Source organism: Pseudochaenichthys georgianus, chromosome 12, assembly GCF_902827115.2.
Source record: "Pseudochaenichthys georgianus chromosome 12, fPseGeo1.2, whole genome shotgun sequence".
Classification (NCBI taxonomy): Eukaryota; Metazoa; Chordata; class Actinopteri; order Perciformes; family Channichthyidae; genus Pseudochaenichthys; species Pseudochaenichthys georgianus.
In genome coordinates this window covers 28525964-28547875 of record NC_047514.1, presented here as the reverse complement: position 1 = coordinate 28547875, position 21912 = coordinate 28525964, and the positions used below count along the sequence as shown (strand labels likewise).

The 21912-nt window shown below is 44.6% G+C and overlaps 1 protein-coding gene across 2 annotated transcripts; it reads right to left on the bottom strand.

Annotated features, from left to right (window-relative positions):
• Nucleotides 1-6252: 6252 nt before the first annotated feature.
• Nucleotides 6253-21321, bottom strand: slc25a25b (solute carrier family 25 member 25b). Of its 2 annotated transcripts, XM_034096212.2 has the most exons (11): nucleotides 20361-21321; nucleotides 12185-12311; nucleotides 11978-12065; nucleotides 11561-11596; nucleotides 11153-11264; nucleotides 10271-10429; nucleotides 10031-10183; nucleotides 9834-9941; nucleotides 9260-9427; nucleotides 8928-9078; nucleotides 6253-7940 (listed from the first exon to the last, which is right to left on the bottom strand). In XM_034096212.2, the coding sequence occupies exons 1-11, from the start codon at nucleotides 20694-20696 to the stop codon at nucleotides 7756-7758; spliced, it is 1623 nt and encodes a 540-aa protein (XP_033952103.1). In that variant the 5' UTR covers nucleotides 20697-21321; the 3' UTR covers nucleotides 6253-7755. The 2 variants fall into 2 exon arrangements, with proteins under 2 accessions (XP_033952103.1, XP_033952104.1); XM_034096213.2 differs by lacking the exon at nucleotides 11561-11596 and having other exon boundaries at nucleotides 20361-21320.
• Nucleotides 21322-21912: the final 591 nt, after the last annotated feature.

The following is a 21912-nucleotide window of genomic DNA, read 5'->3' as shown; positions in this document are numbered from 1 at the left end:
CCGTTTAGAGATGGCGCTGCTGAAAGACATAAGTAAAGATAATGAATACATCCTATTAAAACCTGTGTGGCTTATATGATAAGTCTAATTAGTACAAGCAGCATAACGTTTCACCATGTGACTAAAGATTGTAGTCAGGGAAATCAGTTTGACATATTGAACTAAATACAAATCACCTCTGTCTGGCAGAGAACTCTCTGCTCCATAGCTTCTCTTGGACGTAACATCACATGTACATTTTACATTTATATTCAATTTAATATTCCATCCCTAACATACTTTTGTATATATAATAACTTATATTTTGTTTTTCTTGTTATGCTGCTGCAAAACAAACATTTCCCCAATTGGGATCAATACAGTAATATCTTAATTAATTAAGAAATATAACTATTATAATTAGTGTAGCAGCTGACACCTATTTTCAATATGGATTAATCTACCTTTATTTCTTTAGTTCAATTTTGATCTATAAAAATGTCAAAATAGTGAAAATGTTCACGAGACAAAGTGCAAGGTTATATCTTTAGATGTTTTGTTTTAGCCTATGTACTGTATGTCTTAATGCTCTTATTTGTGACGATGTGACTTCCATGAAACTAATATTTTATATCTTCCCAACAGACGAGCTGACAGGAAGCCTAACCCCCTAAACGCACCAGGAGCGTCTGCGCCGCGTTACGGCTGCGCCGCGGCGGTCGTAAGGATCGCGGCCACTCTAGTCAATGGGTGCTATTCCACCACACGCGCCGCGTTACGGCTCAGACGCGTCCCAGAAGCGGCTCGGCGCAGCGCTTCTCTAAAATTAGGATGAATCCTATTTTTGCCGCGGCGCAGCCGTAAGGTAAGGTCGGACAGGCAGCCCCCCCCTCGCAGGAAGTGGAAAGGTGAGCATCCGGGCCAGGCCCATCCCACGTATATACTAATTTAGCAGACCCCCCTCCTTCATCACAACACCTCCACTACGATACGCACAATGGACGACGAGGAGTTCATAATGGAAGTGGAGAAACACACCATTGTATACGATGTAACCAATGCTTTTTACAAGGACAACATCAGAAAGGACAAGGCCTGGTTTTTAGTCGCTGCAGTTTGTGGAGTGGAAGGTAACAACTACATATTAATGTTTTAAAGTTAATTAAGAACTGCGAGGCTGCACACACGACGCTCCGCTTCCGCAACGTTTTGAAACGCGCCTGGTGTGTTAGGTCACAGCGTGGCGCAGCCGCAACGTAACGCGGCGCAGACGCTCCTGGTGCGTTTAGGGGGTAACACTCAAACAACCACAACATTGCAAAGGCGAGTAAATGTAAATTAAAAACGATTCACAATTTCTTAATTTCTTCTTCTTTCTTGCAGTGAGGTGAAGCTGACCTTGCACTTGGTGCCAGTAAGGATGCTCCTCACGCAGGCTGAATGTTTCTCCTTCCTTACTGACACAGAAGCCCTTGACTTGCAATGCTTCACTAATTGTCATTTCCCTGGCTCCGTAGGGAACACTTTACCTCCAGCACAGCGGGAGACCCTACCAGACCATCTGGAGATGCCCCCAACACTCCTGATTGGGAGAGCCACAAACCTGACTCATGGACCTGCATCTGGGTTGCAGTGGTGAATGCCCTGACGCCCTCACATTCATTCATAGTCCCCCACTGTACAGACAAAACACCATCAAGGGCCTGTTGTTGCCCTAGCACCCTGGCACTAAGGGAAGCAGTCACACGCTTTGACCTCAGGACAGCTCCAAAGCTGCTGGCAGTCAACCTTCCTTTCCTGAACAAATGCCAGTTTGGGTTGGTTCGCTGACCAGTGGTAGCCACCTGAATTGCCCTCTGTTGCTCCTCAGACAATGCCATGCTTGCCACAATTGCCTCAGGTCCCTGATGCCCAACAGATTTGAGAATTTCAGGAACAGTAAGTGTTTCCAAGCTGTAGTGTTCCTCTTCTGGCTCGGGGGAGAGAAGCCAAGACATTCCTGAGAACCTGCCCCCGAGTCTGTCCCTCAGCCAGTCACGATCTGCGGAGGTGGGCTCTCTTGTCAGCGGGTTGAATGAGTTATTGGTTGGAGGAAATAGCTCCTCCACTGAATGCGTACATTTAGCTGCCTTTGGCTTCTTCCACTGACAGGGGGTGTCAGTGCAGCTGAAAGTGTGGATGGCAAAGATGGCTAATGCAGCCGCATGACTGCATTTCCATTCTCCACATGGGCATTCACATTTTGTGGAGAGAATTCCCTCTTCTCCTGTAGATACCTGTGGTGGTGGTGGGATTGTTTTATTATTTAAAATATATTTACATTTGTAATGCCTTCCCAATTATAGCCTACTGTATGTTTATTTCATGGATATTTCTGTGTTTTCTGGTGTGTAAAATTTGTAATCTTGGGGCCTCTTCTCTTTAACGTCTACATGCTACCACTGGCTCAGATAATGAAGAACAACAAAATAAGTTACCATAGCTATGCAGATGACACACACATTTACCTAACCATTTCACCAGGAGACTATGCTCCAATTCAAACACTGAGTAAGTGCATTGAACAAATCAATGACTGGATGTGTCAGAACTTTCTCCAATTAAACAAAGATAAAACTGAGGTAATGGTTTTTGGAGCCAAGGTGGAACGTATAAAAGTTAGCGCTGAGCTTCAGTGTGCAATGTTCAAAACAACAGATAAAGCCAGAAATCTAGGTGTAGTCATGGACTCTGACCTGAGTTTCAACAGTCACATTAAAACAGTTACTAAATCAGCCTACTATCACCTAAAGAACATATCTAGGATTAAAAGACTAATGTCACAGCAGGATTTGGAAAAACTTGTCCCGTTATCTTCAGTAGACTGGACTACTGCAATGGTGTCTTCACAGGTCTCACGAAAACATCTATTAGGAAGCTGCAGTCCTCACTAACACTAATAAAGTGGATCACATCACTCCTGCTCTGAAGTCTTTACACTGGCTTCCTGTGTGTCAAAGAATAGATTTCTAAATACTGCTGCTGGTTTATAAAGCACTGAATGGTTTAGGCCCAAAATACATTTCTGACCTCCTGCTAAATGATGAACCATCCCGATCTCTCAGGTCTTCAGGGACTGGTCAGCTTTCTGTCCCCAGAGTCAGAACTAAACATGGTAAAGCAGCGTTCAGTTATTATGCTCCAAGTATCTGGAACAAACTCCCAGAAACCTGCAGGTCCGCTGCAACTCTGACTACTTTTAAATCCAGCAAGAAGACTTTTCTTTTTGCCGCTGCTTTTAATTGAACTATTCACATCTTAAACTGCACTGTAACTTTTATCCATGTACTTTTTATTTTAATGTTTATTTTATTATCTTTTCTTTTTAATGACTGATTTTAAATGCCATTTCTTAATGTCTTTCATTTTTTGTAAAGCACTTTGAATTGCCATGTGTTGAAAAGTGCTATATAAATAAACTTGCCTTGCCTAATAAAGATTTTATGTGACACATAAAATGGATTTGTTGATGGGAATTAATGTGAATAAATTAACTCTAGGTTAACGGTACTCTTGCTATAACTACTCACCGACACTCTATAAACCTTGTCCCTCATGCTAGCCCTGACAACACCGGTAAGCACACCTTCATCTAGGCTGCACTGTTGTACGTGTCCTGACTTGTAGTGGTTCTCTCCTCTATCTCCATTCTTCTTGTCATCTTTGTAAAACGATATCAGACTGGTAATTGACACAGCCATGACTTCTAGTTAAATTCAGTGTGGCTAAAATGAAAAGCTTTGTTAAAATATGCAAGCACGCGGAAGTCAAAGTCAGCTTTATTGTAAACAAATTCTACATGTGTTATACATCCAGAAATATCGTTTCCCACAGTGTGACATGTAGCCTATACATAAAACAAAAAGGGCCTAGACGGGGTATACAGTTTAAAATGTTAATATATTTAAAGTGTTCAAAGTGCAGTTTCAGTGCAAGTCAGTTGAAACGATCTTAAATTGGCGTGACGTTGAAGTCGTGCGACCCTGCTGCTGTACTGGCTTGTAGTTCGTTTATAGCATAACGTTAGCATTTCGCTTTTGGCGACTAGATTTATGATTCAAAAATTATAAAAGTAGGAGAGACATGTGGAGATTATCCGGCTGAACAAAACGTGATCCTTCTCTTAAATGTGTGTCAACCACAGACCTTATTTCGAGCTATTTTCCAAAATCCTATGGAGAAATTGCATTGCGTTTTTGACGAAGGAACCGGAAGAAGTTTACATCCGGGTTTTAGGACGCGTCACTGCGGTTCTCTATTCAGCCACTCGGTAACAACCATCGTTTTTCAGACACGTAAACTCTTCACAAATCACCAGTGGGGTCACTGCTGATGTATCTACTGTCGTAGAACAAAACGTGATTTATCTCTTAAATTTGTGTCAACCACAGACCTTATTTCGAGCTATTTTCCAAAACCCTATGGAGAAAATACATTGCTTTTTTGACGAAGGAACCGGAAGTGCTAAAAATGCTAACTTACTTCCGGGTTTAGGACGCGTCACTGCGGTTCTCTATTACTCTTAAAACTAATTTCCCTGCTTCTCGTGGTTTCCTTGCGTCTCGCCATGCTTCCCTGGAGGGAGGGACTAGTCGCAGGGAAATGACGCAAGTGAGGGAAGCAAGGAATCCATTTAACCGAAGTGAGAAGGACCCCGGGAGGTTTCCCGATGGCCTGGTTTGCTAAGTGGCCTGCTGGCATGAGGAATCTTTTTTTTATGTATGTATTGTGAACGCAACGCTGCGCAAATGTGGGTCTGACTCTGCCTCACAGAGGGTGACTGGCTGTCTACATGATGTGGCCTGCGGACATGGCCACTTTCACACAGATCATACACTAATGCCCTCGATTGGTCTCTGTGTGTCATTCAAGCTCGGGAGGGTGTGTGTATGTGTGGCGCGAGAGAGAGAGAGAGTAAGCGCGCACACGGTTACGTGTATTGTTGTTGTTAGCATCTGGTGCTACTGCTAGATAGCTGCGCTAGCAAATGGTGGGGGAGAGTCATCTGCTGTCAGACTGAGAGGCTGATAACTACAGCTCAGTGAGGTAAAGGACTCTTGAGTGTTTAGATAGTTAACTTTGTCTAAGTTATCTCAGTGGGTCTCAAACGGTTTGGTCACCATTTATGTAAACACATATCTCCATTTGAAGTAGTAAAATATGCATGAATAATAAATAATAAAATGTTAACTAGGTGAAAAAATGTAAGATAAACTTTAACAACTTGTTGAGAGCTAAAACTAGTCTTTGCTGCTGCCTCAAAGAGGAGCAGGGGGGAGAGGGGGGAGACAGGAGAGGCTGGTTCAGGAGCACAGACACACTCACAACTATAAATGAACCAAAAACAAATAAATAAACATGTTTCAATGTTTTTTCATATTGGATATTGTATGTTATTGGTTATGGCCATGTTCTTATGATTTTATGATTATTTAAATGTATACAGTTCTGTTTCATATGGGTGTAGTCTCTTTATTTCCCCCTCAAAGTGCACCAGATTGATGCATTTAAGTCCAACATTTAAAAACAAAAATCTTACCGGGGGAGCATGCCCCCGGACCCCCCTAGAGGATTCGAGGTCCTCCTCCACTTAAAATATGTTCACATGGATAGGTTCCTAAATAGATTTGCACTTTAAAAAAAAAAAAGTAACCCATGTCCATATGTTTATTCTGGGTAGTAGATTTAAAGTTTAGGGCTATCACTACGGGCAGCAACGCTGTAAATATTGACAAATAAATCCAGGAAAATGGCACAAAAGAAAACTGGTAGTGGCCTGGCTGGGTGTGTAATTCCCAGCCTGACTTATTGTCCCAGTCCAGCCCTGGTGATGTCAATGGGTCGCAGGCTTGATGCAGTTATTGCAAGCAACGGATTTGCAACTAGATATTAAGTATTATTCACTTAAAGTCTCTGTTCCTATACTTTTGCTCACATGAAAAATGGGTGGGTTTAAACAAAAGATGCTTTCTTCTCAGTTGTTTAACAGATCTAGATGTAAATACCCGGAGTTAAAGCTGAAATACTGACCTTTTGTCTCATATTCATCTTCTGATGTCAAAACTAATTGTTTTCAGTGTACAGCTCAAATAAAGCAGTTGGCCTCGCTGTTCCAATAGCTTTGGAGGGGACTGTATGTGGAGAGGGACATATAGATATGTGTGTGTTGATACTGTGGTTGCAACTGCATTTACACATGACAACATATCAATGATGACACAAACACATTTCCCAATAATTAGTTCAGTTTTAATCATTTTCCAACTATTACACAAAAATATTGGTTGATTTAAATATTCTACTCCACTTAATCACATTATTGTTTCCTTTAACTTTGTATTGAACATTCTATTTCTTTGAAACCATGTCAGATTACTTCTATTACTTCCAGTTCTCAGATTTTCACCAAGACCACGGAATACTCTGAAATCAAAGAGACTTGTATATTATTTATTCAGCATAACCAATATATCACAAATGCAGTCATGAATCCTTTTTTGTAAAAATAAATACATAAATACATTAATAATAATAAAATCAGGAGTTAAAGCGGAGTACCTTAAAGTGCATTCAATGTTCCACAGACTTCCCCTCTCATAGTGTTCAAGTGCATTTAAGTAAGAGGCACACAAGGCACTGGTGGATGTGCAGCTTCAGTCAGAGCTGCAGCAGGTCAAGAAGCACTTGTATTCACTTCGTACAAGAAAGAATAGAAATGTCTCCAGCCGACAAGCTGGTGAAATATTCAAATGTCACGAGCTAACACATTTCTTCCTGATGACTCATTTGAAACCTGAACAGAGGGGGCCTGCTTCAAAAGAAAACATGATAACTGATCTTCTGTACAGGAGTAAGGAAGAATGCAGGTGTGTCCCATGAGTACACACCCATAGGAGGGACACTAAACTCAACATGTTATACTGCTACTTCTTCAAAATACAGAATGCAGTGTCACTTAATCTCACAATGTTTCCCTTAACAGCACACATGCTGCATGTCCTCCCCTTCCTGTCTCTCCTGTTCTGGACTGAATAATAAGGTCAAAAAGCACACAATATAATGCTAAAAACATGCTGTCCAGAGTATCATTGTTAAACAGATGAGGAGACATGTTGCTGCTTTCCTGCTGGCTCACATCTCACTCCCTAAACAGCCCACTGAATGGATCTGCATGGATCTAAAGCAACTCAAGGAGCAGTGGGCCTTGGAAAACAAAAAGGAAATGTTATGTTCCATAAACAACGTTATGGTCCTGATTCAGTCTTGTGTGCGTATGAATGACTAAACTACAGCTACTGTCTCGTGGTCCGTGTGGCTGCAGCAAGCGGCCCACTCAGAGAGCCTGAGAGCACACGTGATATGAAGGAAACATGAATGGTGTTTGTGATGTGCGATAGCAGAGCCCTTTAAGACAAACGTTCCTCCTTCACTCTGAGCAGGAGCTCCTGACACGTCATTGGCCAGTTGCCGGTACCCCAGAAACTACTGCCATGGATTTAATGTAAACATTTGTCCCCTGAATTGCGCAAGATAATTGTAGTTAAAAGAGCAACTCCAATGAGTCTTCATCACCCTCTCTGCCTCCAGGTTCTCATTCACCTCACCTGTATCTTTCAAACCCTGATATTTCACGATGCGATCTGAATATGTTGAGTGTCAGCTGCTTGTTTCGTGGAGGCCAACGCAGCAAATCTTCAGCTCAAAACAAACGCATAAAGCCTCCAGCCTGAGCCCTCCTCACTTTGACTGGACCCCCAGTTGGACCTTGAGGTACTCGTAGACCACATAGCTGATGCTGACTGATGGAATGACCTTCATGAAGTTGGGAGCCAGGCCCCGGTAGAGTCCCAAGGGCCCCTCGGTCTTAATGATGTGTCTGAACAGGGTGCTCATGGTCATCTGAGGGCCCCCTTGCTGGGTAGCTGAGGGAGACAGAGGAGACAGGCTGATGCAACATGTCCACTCCTGAACACCACAGATGCTCCAACCTGGACCTTTAAGTACAACTCCCCACAAGTAAAGTTCTGGAGTAAAACTACTTAGTTACCTTCAACCTGTGAATATTTTCAACTTTACATTTAGAACTGTATTCTTATTTTAGTTCTAGCTCTTATATCTTTCATTACCATTAGCATCTTTTGGAATCTACTTGCACCTGCAACATGTGTTGTACTCGTACATGCACTAGCTACTGTTACCTCATACTGTGGGTAGGATTCATAAAGTCCTACTTTCCATGTACTAGCATTTTTAAGACTTTTGGAAAATTGATATAAGAAACGACTTATGTCCAGCTCTAGTAAGAAAGATTTAAGAAACTAAAATGTTGTAGCAATAGGTACAGTCCTTACAAAAAGTACTGACTAATAAGAATAATGGATGGGGCTGAACCTGATCATATATTTATACGTGTATACAACAGACAGCAGCTGTCAGTGTTGGAAGAATAACCCATATCCTTTACTTTAGTAAAAGTACAAAATTAGTATTATCAACTAAATGCATTATATCAACAGTAAAAGTACTTTTTATGCAGAATAGATCTTAGTACTTTGTTATAGTAATTATATATAATGTTTTATACTTTCAAGAGCATTTAAGTATTGTAGTTTGTCGTTGTGGACCACATTTTGACACGTGAAATACTGCGTAGATTAGTAGTACCGTATTGCATTATGCCATATTAGCACATTTGCACATGTACAAAGTAACTAGTAAATGTTTATCGTAAAAAGTGCAATATTTTCCTCTGAAATGTAGCATAGTAAAAGTATAAAGTGGCATTAAAATTAAATACTCAAGTACAGTACAAATGTGTACAAAAAAGTACTTGAGTACAATACTTGGGTAAATATACTTGTTACCTTCCACCACTGTGTACAGTGCAGGAGAGTTCTGCAGGGACTGACCTTGTGCCTGCATCCGAGTGCGGACCAGGGCCAGGGGGTAGCTGGACAGCTGGCCACAGGTGCAGGAGGTGGTGCCGCAGGCCAGCAGCACGAACACCCCCGGGTCAGCGCTGTCTGTGGCGAAGCGCTGCAGCCAGTAATTCTTCAGAGTCTGCAGAGGGGAGGACAGCGGTCACTTTCAAGCATACGACAAAGAGAAGGTATCATCACCATCACCCCAGCAACAAACGGCCTGCTCCCGTTGGCAGGCAGTGCCGCAGCATCCGGACAGAATCCACCAGACTCAGGGACAGCTGTACCCACAGGCCATCAGAAGGACAAGCACCACACACCTCATAGACTGCCAGGTCGATGCCAGCGTAGGGGATGATGCCCAGCATGTTGGGGACGTAGCCCTTGTAGAAGGCAGCCGCCCCCTCCTTCTGAAAGATCTGTTTGGCACAATGCACGATGCCCGAGTACTGGCCCGTCTTCCTCAGAGCTAAGCGTGTCTTCAGGACCTGAGCGAGAGGACAGAGAGGGTCGTCAGGCCTTCTGACAGGGGAAGGAAAAACCACTTTGTCCAACAGACAGACTGTTATATATATGCCGTGCATTCTCCGTCACATTTAAATAGCTATGGTGTTATGAACCTCATTCACATAAAAGGACTGCTCACACTTTGTGCATGACTGGAGGTCTGTGAGTGCGTGTGAACATCTGAGTCCTCCAGAGAGGAGGTCACAGTACAGTTTCACATGACGGTTTCAAGGCTAAAAGTTCAAATGGGCAGTCAGTCGCAATACAAAAATAATCCACTTTCTGCATACAAAAAAACAACACAAGTTGCTACACAACAGTGACAACATGAATAGAATTGTGTTGTTGGCGAGGTCTCTGGCAGCATTAGTGACCCTGGTCTCTAACCTCCATGGGGTAGATGCTGCTCTGAGCGAAGGCTCCAGCCAGAGAGCCGGCCACCAGCCGCTCCGCAATGCCCAGCGTCTCCTGGTTACTTCCCATCAGTCGCTTGATCTGACGGACAGGAATGTTTACGTCATGCAACAGCACAGCATGTGAGGGAAAGACAGCTCGTATTGGGTCAGTGCTGTGTTGCTGCACACCTGTTCGTAGGCCATGAACTTAATGGCAGACTCGGGGGCGATTTTAAGGACGTTGATGCCGTTGCCTCGCCACAGTGACCTCACGCCTCCCTCCCGGATCATCTGCATGAAGCCTCCAGAGATACGCATGCTGTTGCTCTTGGAGGAGTGCACCTGGAAACACAGTGCACTTGTCTTCACACTGGGACCGCTCAATATCTTCCGTTTGTTTAGTGAAGTCGTCAGGGTGTCGTGCTTTACCTGCATGAGTACTTTGAGCCGGTCCAGTGGTGCAGTACAGGTCCGAGACACAGCGCCCGCTCCGCCTCCAGCCACTAGGTGTCGCCACAACATTCCCGTTTTCTTCTCTTCCGCTGTGAACTCATCAGGGACCAACACACTCTCACCGACATCAAAGATCTGAGGGGGGAGCAGAGTGTAAAGGTGTTAGTGTGCACCATACTCATACCATCAAACACAGATGCTGCTATTTCTGTATTTCTATAGATATTGAGATACAATATTAGTTTGATGTAGTGCACGGCACGCACCAGCAGAGGCAAGTCTCTACTGGGGGGACATGAGCTGCATGTCTGGGTCCCCTCACAGGACTAGTCAAAGAGAAACATGCCTCTGGGTTAAGTGCTGATGATAGAGGGGAGACAGCCAACGTGAGCAAAGCTTTGTGTGGCACCGCCCCTCACACACCCTCTCTGATCAGCACGCCGATGTGCCGGTGCCGTGTGACACAGTTAAACGGCTGTATGAACATGTCTGTGGTATGGGGTCTGTGCTATCCTGCATTGGGCTTAACAAAGGATTCAGTGTTATCATTATTAGAATTCATTATTAAATTCCAGAAGCTGAAACAAGGCTCCGTTCAAAGCTAAATATTGTTCATGGGGTTAATTCTTACTTTCTGAGGGCGGTAGGTGAGGAGGACATATCTCAGGGTAAGCAAGCTAATACAGTTAGCATCTCTTAGAGCCCGCTTATTTATGTTTCTATAGTTTCATCATTTCTAACGTGACACCCTGAGACACACTGCTTCTTGGTCTTCTTTGCTCACACTCATTCACTCGGTATACTTCAGCAGGAGGGAAGACATTTGACTCGTAATGTTGGCTTGGAAGCAGAGTGTACCGTGGAGTGTTTCCAGTGGAGGATGATCTCAGGAATGTTGTCCGCTGGATGGAGGAGGTGATAATCCCGCCACTCATTCCAGTCAATAGTCATTGTGCCATTTTTGTCCATACTAGGAAAATAAAACAGTTTTAAGAATCTGACCGTTTTCGAGTAGAAAGAACAAAGATGGCAGTCTGCTCACATGCACGGTTACTTCTCCAAAGCAGTGCTACTGTGACCCAAAGAGAAGAACAAGCATCTATGAGTGAAGTGCATTCTGTTGCTGCAGGATGCTTGGCTCGCACTCTGCGCCTGACTCTGCTTTAACACAGCATGTCTTAGTCGTTCCATGGGTCATTCTGAAACAGCTAAATACATGGCAGTCACTGATTAGCACTGACGAGGAACACTATAGAAGCTACTTACTACAAGATAGGGGCCCAGATATGAGCCCTCCATATTCTGAGAGCACCCAGAGAGAAGAACAGACAGACGGGAGGTGGTTAGAGGGACAAGGTCACACAGAGGCAGGTGCCCACACACACACACACACACACACACACACACACACACACACACACACACACACACACACACACACACACACACACACACACACACACACACACACACACACACACACACACACACACACACACACACACACACACACACACACACACACACACACACACACACACACACACACACACACACACACACACACACACACACACACACACACACACACACACACACACACACACACACACACACACACACACACACACACACACACACACACACACACACACACACACACACACACACACACACACACACCTTCTGAGGATCTGGTCAGACTGTTCCTCGGAGATGACCACCCCCAGGTCCCGCAGAGACTGCATGATTTCTTGCGAGTCAATCCGGCCTACATCACAAAACAGGTCTGGAGGTTAGACTGGAAGCTCTGCTCCTCTCGTGCAATACTTCATTATGCAATACTTCAGTGTGATCTGTTTTCACACACATTCTAAGAAGATTCCTTACCATCGTTCTTCTTGTCGAGACTCTTGAAGACCAGCCGGAGTTTCTTCTCGTGGTCTCTGAGATAATGGACAAACTCTTCAAAGTCCAACTGTCCGTCCAGGTCCTTGTCTCCTGCCTTCACTATTTTCTGTAGGCAGAGAAGAGAAGCTCTTGAGGGGCTGCTTCTCAGTAGTGCTGGTGGCATTAGCTACATACAGGGGCTGTAACAGAGTGACACACAGAAGGTCAGAGTGGAAGCTTCCACCATCTCCTGTCATCTGTGCAATGTTGACGCAGCCTGCAGTTCAGACCACTTTACAGCCATCACACATCTCAGCTCACCTGTACTCTGAGACCGTCCCTGCCGTGTTCTGCCAATACAGCCCGCTAAAGCAACTGGGAGGATCTTTTTCTACAGGGACTAGCCGTGAGCTGGAGCATGAATGCACACAGACAGGTAATGGCGGCCTGAGGGAAGGAACAGCTGGTACTCTACATGTTGCTGTATTCCACAGAGTGCACCTGAGCAACACTTTCCCAAATCATTAGTGCTGTCAGCCAGGAGGACAAACAACCATGTGCACAGCTAACTCACAGGAAGGAGACGAGTCCATCGGTCAAACAACTGGCTTCAACTGTATGGCAGCACTCTTGATTAGCTACTGACTGCACATTTGTCTTGAAAGTAACCACATGTTATCACGGTACAACTGACAACACCTTGTACTGGCAAAGCCCCCAATCCTTAACAAGTAGTCAAACTCGTTGTGGGCTCAGTCAGATCCTGGGACATATAGACACAGACACACGAGGTTTCCTCCACTGTGTAAATGTAAGCTCAAGGACTCCAATAAAGAAAGATTGTTTTCTCTTTGTGGCATATCCCTGAAAAGCATCATCAGAGCACAGATGGGACTACACTAATGAAAAGCAGCCATACTGATTGTATCAATTGTATGATGCACATTTCAACAGCCCTAATCAAATCTATCAAGTGCTGATAGGTACACCAATAGGCACTATATTGATCTTCTAAAGCAGGGGTGTCAAACTCAAGGCCCGGGGGCCAAATCCGGCCCGCGACTTCATTTCATGTGGCCCGCAAGAGCTCTGAAAGAATGTAATATGTTTATTATACGGTTACAGGCCGATTTACAGATGCACGATGTCCATAAACTACATGTCCCACAATGCATCTTACATTAGATTTTTTATTTTACTGTAACTTTTTTTCAGAATTTGGCTTTTCTTTTAAAATAATTTTGTGACATTCTCACTGAAGAGACTTGCACTTATTTGCCCTAGACTTCTTCTTTCAGACGTAGTTATCTATGAAGCTTTTTCCCTATCCGATAATAATCCAATGCAGAGGCAATAAAGTAATATAATACATTATTTTAAATATATAAAATATTTATATATGTATTTTTATATAGTCTTAAAGTTACAACCGGCCCTTTGAGTGCAACCATAATGCTGATGTAGCCCGAGATGAAATAGAGTTTGACAGCCCTGTTCTAAAGCATAAGCCGTTCCGCTGTGTGTTGACTGCTCTAACTGTGGTACCTATTGCAGCTTCAGTAGAGCTGTTCAGTTAAGAGTGTTTGCACTCTGTGCTTTCCAGGTGTCGATGTCTGAGTACAGAGCAATGTGTCTCTGGAAAATAGCCTTTAGCTCAGTGAGCCAGCACTGGGTACACAGAGACCCACAGCACTGAGACCAGCAGCTCTGGGAGCCAGCACTGGGTACACAGAGACCCACAGCACTGAGACCAGCAGCTCAGTGAGCCAGCACTGGGTACACAGAGACCCACAGCACTGAGACCAGCAGCTGGGAGGCTGTACTGGGTACAGAGACCCACAGCACTGAGACCAGCAGCTCAGTGAGCCAGCACTGGGTACACAGAGACCCACAGCACTGAGACCAGCAGCTCAGTGAGGCAGCACTGGGTACACAGAGACCCACAGCACTGAGACCAGCAGCTCTGGGAGGCTGTACTTGGGAACAGCATTGCTCTGAAATGTCACATCCAGGAGATGTCGAGAAATCTCACAGGACAATTTGAAGCTCTGTCCTAATGTTAGTGATGATAGAAAGGTCAGAAGTCCAGTGTCCTGCGTGACCCTACCTGCTGAAGAGCCGTAGGAGGTGCCACAAGGATATATACGGTGTTCTTCTTGGGACGGTCAGTCCTGCTGATTTCTTTACTGTCCAAGGAGGGCACAGTATCTTCCTCCCTGCAGTTCCCAGCGGCCTCCGTCTCTTTCTCCCCTGGCAGCTGAGGATCAGCAGGCTGACACTGCGTCCTGCCAAGGAGCCTCTGGCACAGGAAAGTAAGCATCCCCTCTATCACACTCAAGCTGGGACTAACTGTGTCACAGCAACACAACTTCACTGTGCTGCCGGCTGAAATCAGAGACATGCAATGGCAGAAAGGTGTGCAAAGGTCAGCTGAGGACAGCGTGGCACTGGTTCTCCTCTTTCCTCCACCTCACTGGTCTAGCTCAGGGTCTTCTTACTGGATCTTTTCTCATTACATCACTCGGTTGACAGACAGCCAGGCTCAGGTCGACAGAGGTACAAAAAACCAGCAGGATAAAAACTAAATTCTCATATCCAACTCTTGCTGTGTTACTGAGGAATGACCCAGCACTTCGAACTGCAAGTACTTCTTGTTGGATTGATGAATTATTTGTAGCAGCACCAGCAGTCAGGATTAGCCATTTGGCCGGCTTCACTAGCAGCAGCCAAAGAGATGCAGTAAAGAGAACCTGCAGAAACCTGCATCCTCACTGCAGCTGAGCCCGACCAATCACTGCAGCCCATACGAGCAGGTTCAATCGTCAAGCCGTGGAATGAGCCTCTCAGCCAATGGAGGAAAGGATTGCTGCATGGAAACTAATTCATGCCATCAATCTTTAACCAGAGAAGAAGGAGTGGGCGGAGTGAGAGCAGGGTTCCCCTCAGCAGCCCCTCCCTCACAGCAGAAATGTGCTGACTGATGCCCCCCTCCCTCCTCCTCCTCCTGAGTCATTGCAGGCTCAGTCAGCATCCAGCAGGCGAACCCATCCACCGACATCAGAGCTCAGCCGTATCTGAACACGTACAGGGTTCCTCCCGCTGTGAAAACTACAGGATTTTCTTAAATGGCTCAAGACTTCCAGCTGCTGTCTGCAGGTCTGTTTCATGGACTGCACTGCCAGTCGAGACACTGACCCAGGAGGGATTGGTTATCGACAGAAAGAAACTCTCTCTGTCAATAACCTCTCAAGCATCTCTCTTATATGTCCAGCAAAACACCTATGCAGGTCCCGACGCTCACATACTGCAACCAGGCTCTACCTAGCATGAGAGATATCACATCTCAGTTTCTACCTATTCCAATTTTTTATTTTTATCAAATTCTACAACCAAAACCAGCCATGTGTTGATCTAGAAAAACCTTTAGGCAATGGGAGAGGTTGAACACTTTCCCCTGTTTTAGTTTTAAATTAAAAAGTAACAATTAAGTTTTTGGACTAAATTCTGTCTATGATGTAAGCAAACCCCTCAAGTATATTAAGTCCTTAAAGTGTCACTGTCACAGATCTACTCACGGTTGTCTCTCACGACTCAGCTCTAGTCCACTTTGTGTTGGTAGAGGTATTATAAGCCTATGTCCAAAGAGCACACACTTTGTTTTTTTAAACCAGGGGAGAATTTCTCTGAGCATTTTTTTGATTCAGTGAATTATTGAAACTGGGAAGAGGTCTTTGAGACTTTGTGTGACTATTTGTATTAAGCAGTAAACGACTCACTGCTCAATCTATGTCTTTTATCAAAATGCCCAGTTGTCCTACGGGTCTTTGAGAGCAGCCCTCTGTGGTGGGGGGTGCTGCCCTCTGTCGTGGGGGGTGCAGCCGTCTGTGGTGGGGGGTGCTGCCGTCTGTGGTGGGGGGTGCTGCCGTCTGTGGTGGGGGGTGCTGCCGCCTGTGGTGGGGGGTGCAGCCGCCTGTGGTGGGGGGTGCAGCCGCCTGTGGTGGAGGGTGCAGCCGCCTGTGGTGGGGGGTGCTGCCCTCTGTGGTGGGGGGTGCTGCCGTCTGTGGTTCACTGACTGCATTAGATTATCGAGGAGGAGGAGGAGGAGGAGGAGGAGGAGGAGGAGGAGGAGGAGGAGGAGGAGGAGGAGGAGCAGGCCTGCAGACTGTGCCTCATGGAGAAAGGTATTTGATCTCTTTGTGAACTTAGCCTCCAGTCAGCCTGTATGACAGGAAGAGGAAGGGTTTTATGGACGGCACTACATGTAAGGCTTTAGACATTGGACGCTCCAAAGATCACATTCTTGTAACTGTCATCACTGATCTCACCATCTATGCATGAACTCTGTAAACCATGATCACTTGTGTTAAATGACATACAGAGCCCATTGCAGAATGATTCATTTGTACTGAGGTAAGGAATGAAAACACAGTTCATTGTACACATATGGCGATGGACAGTTCAATAGGAACGCTAGAAGATGTGAAACAGCAGTCAGATAATCATTTCTGGTAAAAACAATGTTCACCAGGGCTCCTCCAGTTTAAGGCCACGGACATGTGTGCGCTAAATTCTCTTTCTTTTCCAATTCCTTTCCTTCCAAGCCGGTGAAGGGACAACAACATCTGCCTCTCGTGGAGTCAATTCACATTCACCATTTATCATTACATAGCTTAATAGTTGGCTGCTATATTTATGCTGTGAAATTTGAATTGAGAACCTTTTTTGTAACATAAAACATGACATTGTCGTCCATTGAAAAAGTTAGAAGATCTACTTAAAATGTTGGCCTAATTGGCTTGGAAGCATAACTCTGAATATCTCTTGCACTGCATTCAAAAAGTATTATGTCTTCTCTTCAAGTGTTGTGGTAGAAATGATGCTATCCAACAAAGTCAATCTACTCAAGAAGTTGTCTTTGAGTATTCATTAGGAATAAACAAACTTTCTCAGAAAGGACTCAAGATCACAGAGTACATGAACTAGTACATGAACTAGTACATGAAAGAGTCTGGAAGTCAGAGCAAACAGTGCTGGGTCTGTGAATTGTGTATCTGATTGGCCGCCCTCCTTTAAAGCAGAACTCCTAACACCCGTCCCAGACAGTAACCTTGATATCTCACCATTCTTTGTCGTATGAAGCTGTGTGAGGAAACCAATCCCAAGGTACTAACCAGCGTGTCATCGCCTACAAATGTCAAATTCATCCATTAAAGTAAAATAGAGTTTATACAGTTGAAAGTGTAGGTGCAGATAGAGTTTGAACAGTTGTAGTTCTCCTCCTACACTGAGGCAAGCAAAATGAAAACAAGGTCCAAATACTAACAATTCTTCATTCTAGGTAGAAAGGCAGGATTACAAAAACAAGGGTAAACTACGGTTAAACTACGGGTCTGTGACGACACTCAGTAGTGTCAGTTCATTGGTAGGAATGTGTGACGTAATTAAAAAGGTGATTTCAGCTACAGTATGTAAAATGGATATCATTATGTCTCTATAATAATCAGTTAGGGCACAAACAAGGGACAACCTCTTATACCTAATAGCATGGTTGCCATGGTTGCCTGGTTGCCATTCTGTTTATTCTCTGCGGTGGATTTAGCAACATGTAGTTCATGTAGTTCTCCATGTCCACGTGTTGCTGATGGTTGTGGTAGAGGAGCAGCTGAGGTGCGGAGAGCAGGGCTCCGTTTCTCTTCTCTCCCTCCCGAGGCGAGCGTGTGCTCCTGCTGTAAAAGGCAGGTGCACCGCACCCACAGCCACTAACTCTGAGCCTGGCTCCCGAGCAGGACGTTCTCCCGGTACTCCACCAGCAGATGGAAAACACCCACCTCTCCGAGGGAACCGTGCGGGGGGGGTCTGCTGGAGGCTCCTGCTGGGTGCACTGTCCTGCGAGATACCTGGCTCGAAACACTCGGAACACTGTTATTGTTGTTGGCGAAACACATCAGCAATGACAGGTGGGTGACGCGGGGATGAGCAGGAGAGGCGGGGAGAGGCAGGGCTATGGCGTATAGGGCGTACACACGGAGCCGTTTGGCCCCCCGGAGCCCGTCCGCAGATCTACCCACCGTTTCCGCGGTTCCGTTACGGCCTTGTGTGAACGAACCGTCCATACGAGAGAGCAGTGGTTCTCAAACCTTTTTCAATAATGTTCCCCCTTTGAAAGAAAAATGTCAGCCAAGTCCCCCTGATCAGCCCAAACACTATTTGTTAGGGACAAGCAGCCTATATAAAGAGGTACAGCACAGCGCTGCACCATCAGTGTCTGAGTTATTAAAACAACAACAGTAACTGAGAAACACTTCAATGCTACATTTCAAATGTTTACAATCCATCACTAAATTCATGGCAAACCAATTTGAACATCAAGCAATAACACTAAGACGACATTAGCTGCATTGAACTGATCTTTTTAATAAGTTGTACTTAATGCAGTGAAACATGGGCTCGAGCTTCACTGAGGAGCTTTGTCCTTCTGACCGGGAGGCAAACTGCAGTTATTACACTCTGCGTTTTGAAATATGTGTAACTCTGTTCATATAAAACACACACTGCTCAAACTTCCTTACTTTTCCTAAAATTAGTATATTTATTTATTTTGGGGCGTGGGGAATGAGGAGAAAACAATATATGAGCATTTTATAAGCATGGGATTTTGACCCCTCATATGCATAATGCTGCGCTATACTTTGCGGCCACACGCCGTTGCCAAGCAACGCTTATTATTTATGTCCTTTGATAAGCAGACAGTCATATCATTAACTAGAACTAGCTGGATCTGATAGATTTGGACATAAACGCGAGTGAAGTCTAACCGGACGCGAGAGAGAGATCAGATCAGCTGCTGTGACGGACCGTTGACGTGCAACAACATTAACCTTTCTGTTGGTCGCTTGTTAGCAGACCCTTCACGTGATGGCAGAGCGAACAGGTACAGGCAGGGCCCATAATGATAGCCCGATAGTTTAAATCTACTACCCACACATGAACATATGGAAATGGGTTACCATTTAATAAAATAAATGTATTTATAAATGTATTTAGGAACCTATCCATGTGATTTTCAGTGGGGGTCGACCTCAAATTCTCTATGGGGGTCCAGGGGCATGCCCCCCCGGTAAGAAATTATTTTTTATTTTTGAGTTAAATGCATCAATCTGATGCATTTTGAGGGGAAAATATAGAGACTAGATCTATGGAAACACCTATATTAAACAGAACTGTATACATTTCAATAATCATAAAATCATGGCCATAACCAATAACATACCATTTCCAATATGAAAAAAACACTGAAACTTGTTTATTAAATTTAGTTTTGGTTCATTTATAGTTGCGAGTGTGTCTGTGCTCCTGAATCAGCCTCTCCCGTCTCCCTCCTCTCCCCCCTGCTCCTCTTTGAGGCAGCAGCAAAGACTAGTTTTAAAAGTGTATCTTACCTTTTTTCACCTTAATATGTGTTTACATAACTGGTGACCACACCGTTTGAGACCCACTGAGAACTTAGACTAAATGAACTATCTAAACACTCAGAGAGTCCTTTACCTCACCTGAGCTGAGGTTATCCGAGCTTGAATGACACACAGAGACCAATCAAGGGCTTTGATTTATGATCTGTATGACAGTGGCCATGTCGGCAGGCCACATCATGTGGACAGCTAGTCACCCTGTGTGAGGCAGGCCACTTAACAGGCCAGAAGGAGGCGAGATCAGTGCAAGGGAGCGAGGGATCATTGTCCACAAGTTAATCGATCGCAGATGGCGTCGTGGTCACGGACGAATAAAAAAAAAAATTATAAAAAAAAAAATTATAAAAAAAACCAAAACCTAAATGGGTCGCGAAATATACTTGGGCGGCCGTTAATATACCTGGGCGGCCCGCCCAAGTATAGTCTATGTGTGGGAAACCCTGACACTATGATACTTCTACTTTTACTAAAGTACAAGATCTGAGTACTTCTTCCACCTCTGAATTTTAGTGGGGAAGAAGTACAAAGTTGCAGACAAGGGAGATTCTCATGTAAAGTCCAAGTACCTCTAAATTGTACTTGAGTACAGTACTCGAGTAAATGTACTTAGTTACTTTACACCACTGGGAACAAGTAAGATAGAAGTGTGGGCAATGAACAAGGAGACAGTATACACACAAACAGAACAGCCGGTTGAAAGCACTCACCCTGAGCTCATGTTCAGTGCGGTGTACTCCTAACTTCTTCAGCCCAATAGTCAGGTCGTTGACACAGATGCCTCCATCCCCGTTCACATCCAGGACCTGGAACAGAACCTTCAGCCTGTGCTCCTGCTCGGGCCCTCCACAGGTGTCACATTGATGCGTTGACTGACCCGGCTCCGAGTGCCGGTCCCCGGCCCCGGGCTGCCGGGGGGCTGTTGAGGTGGGGTCTTCAGTGTGCCCGCCGCCCGGGTCGACCCCTAGGTGGGTGTCGCCTGATTGGCACTGGCAGAATACATCACTGAGCAAGGACGGCATCAACGAACCCTGCTGGTGTATCATAGGTGTCCGGCACGGTCCGCCACGCTTTAACCTCTGTACGGTACTGATAACAGCCGGAGAGCACTGAAGGCCAGCGCTGTGTCTCGAGCTGTGTATTCGAGCCCTGACTACCACGTCACATGTCCCTCCATTTCAGCCTGTTCTGAAAGGATAAGCTACCAGAAGCCGGTAAGCCTACAAAACAGACGTTTCACTCCAAACCAATTTGCAGAGTTTCCCTGAGACGAAAATGGTTAATATCTTCAAGAACACTTTATACATTAGCCGAGTAAGCTGGCCTATTTAGGGTGACGTTAGCCTGAATGTTGACGTTAAAAGCCGGTTAAGGGAGACACGGATCCTGACCTGTCAGCGCCTTACCTTTTATTCATTAAATGACTTCACAGCATTGAGTGTCAGAGTCTATATCGAGCTTGTATATCGCAAAACACGAAGAAATGTTCCTCAATAAAGACCGTTATGAGTAAGATATGTATTCCGATATTTTAGTCCGTTAACTTGCCGACTGAGAAGAGAAACTGTGGCTCGGGGAGCGAGCTGCGCCAGAAGTCTCGCTGTACAACGCGAGACTACAGCGTGACTTCATCAAAGGGTGCTGGGAGCTGCTGTGTGACCAGAGACTGCTCTGACTGACAGGCGGCTGACTTCTTCTTTCTAGGAGACCATAGGACCAGTAGTTGTACAGACATAGCCCTTTTGTCAATAATTTGTCACCTCAACTGGAAAACGGAGATGAGCATATTAATGAGAATTTGAGGATTAGAATAGGAAATGAGGATATTGAATGGAATTCTGAAAAACGTATACTGGCGCCATCTTTTGTTTCAGATGTGTAATGTAAACCGAATTTAAAATGCAGAGGTAGACTGGTAGCCTATTTAAATTCCTGAGAGAATAGAAAAAGTAGTAACAAAACAATCAGGATAAACACTCATCAGATTACTAACGCGAAACCGCTTTCCTTCTCCTAGCACCTTGTTTTAGGGGATACTTTCTCTTCAATAGGTTTAAAGAAGGCTGAGAAATCCGATATTATAAATTATAACTCCATTCCAGATGGATAACATAATCTTTATGTTGTGGTTGCATAAATTAAAGATCTTATCAAACTATGAGTTTGTTAAATTAAAACAATCTTTCTTTTACGTTTCTAAAGATTCCTCTTAACTTGTAACTACAAAATGAATTTCACATTTTAAATGTATATTTATGAGTT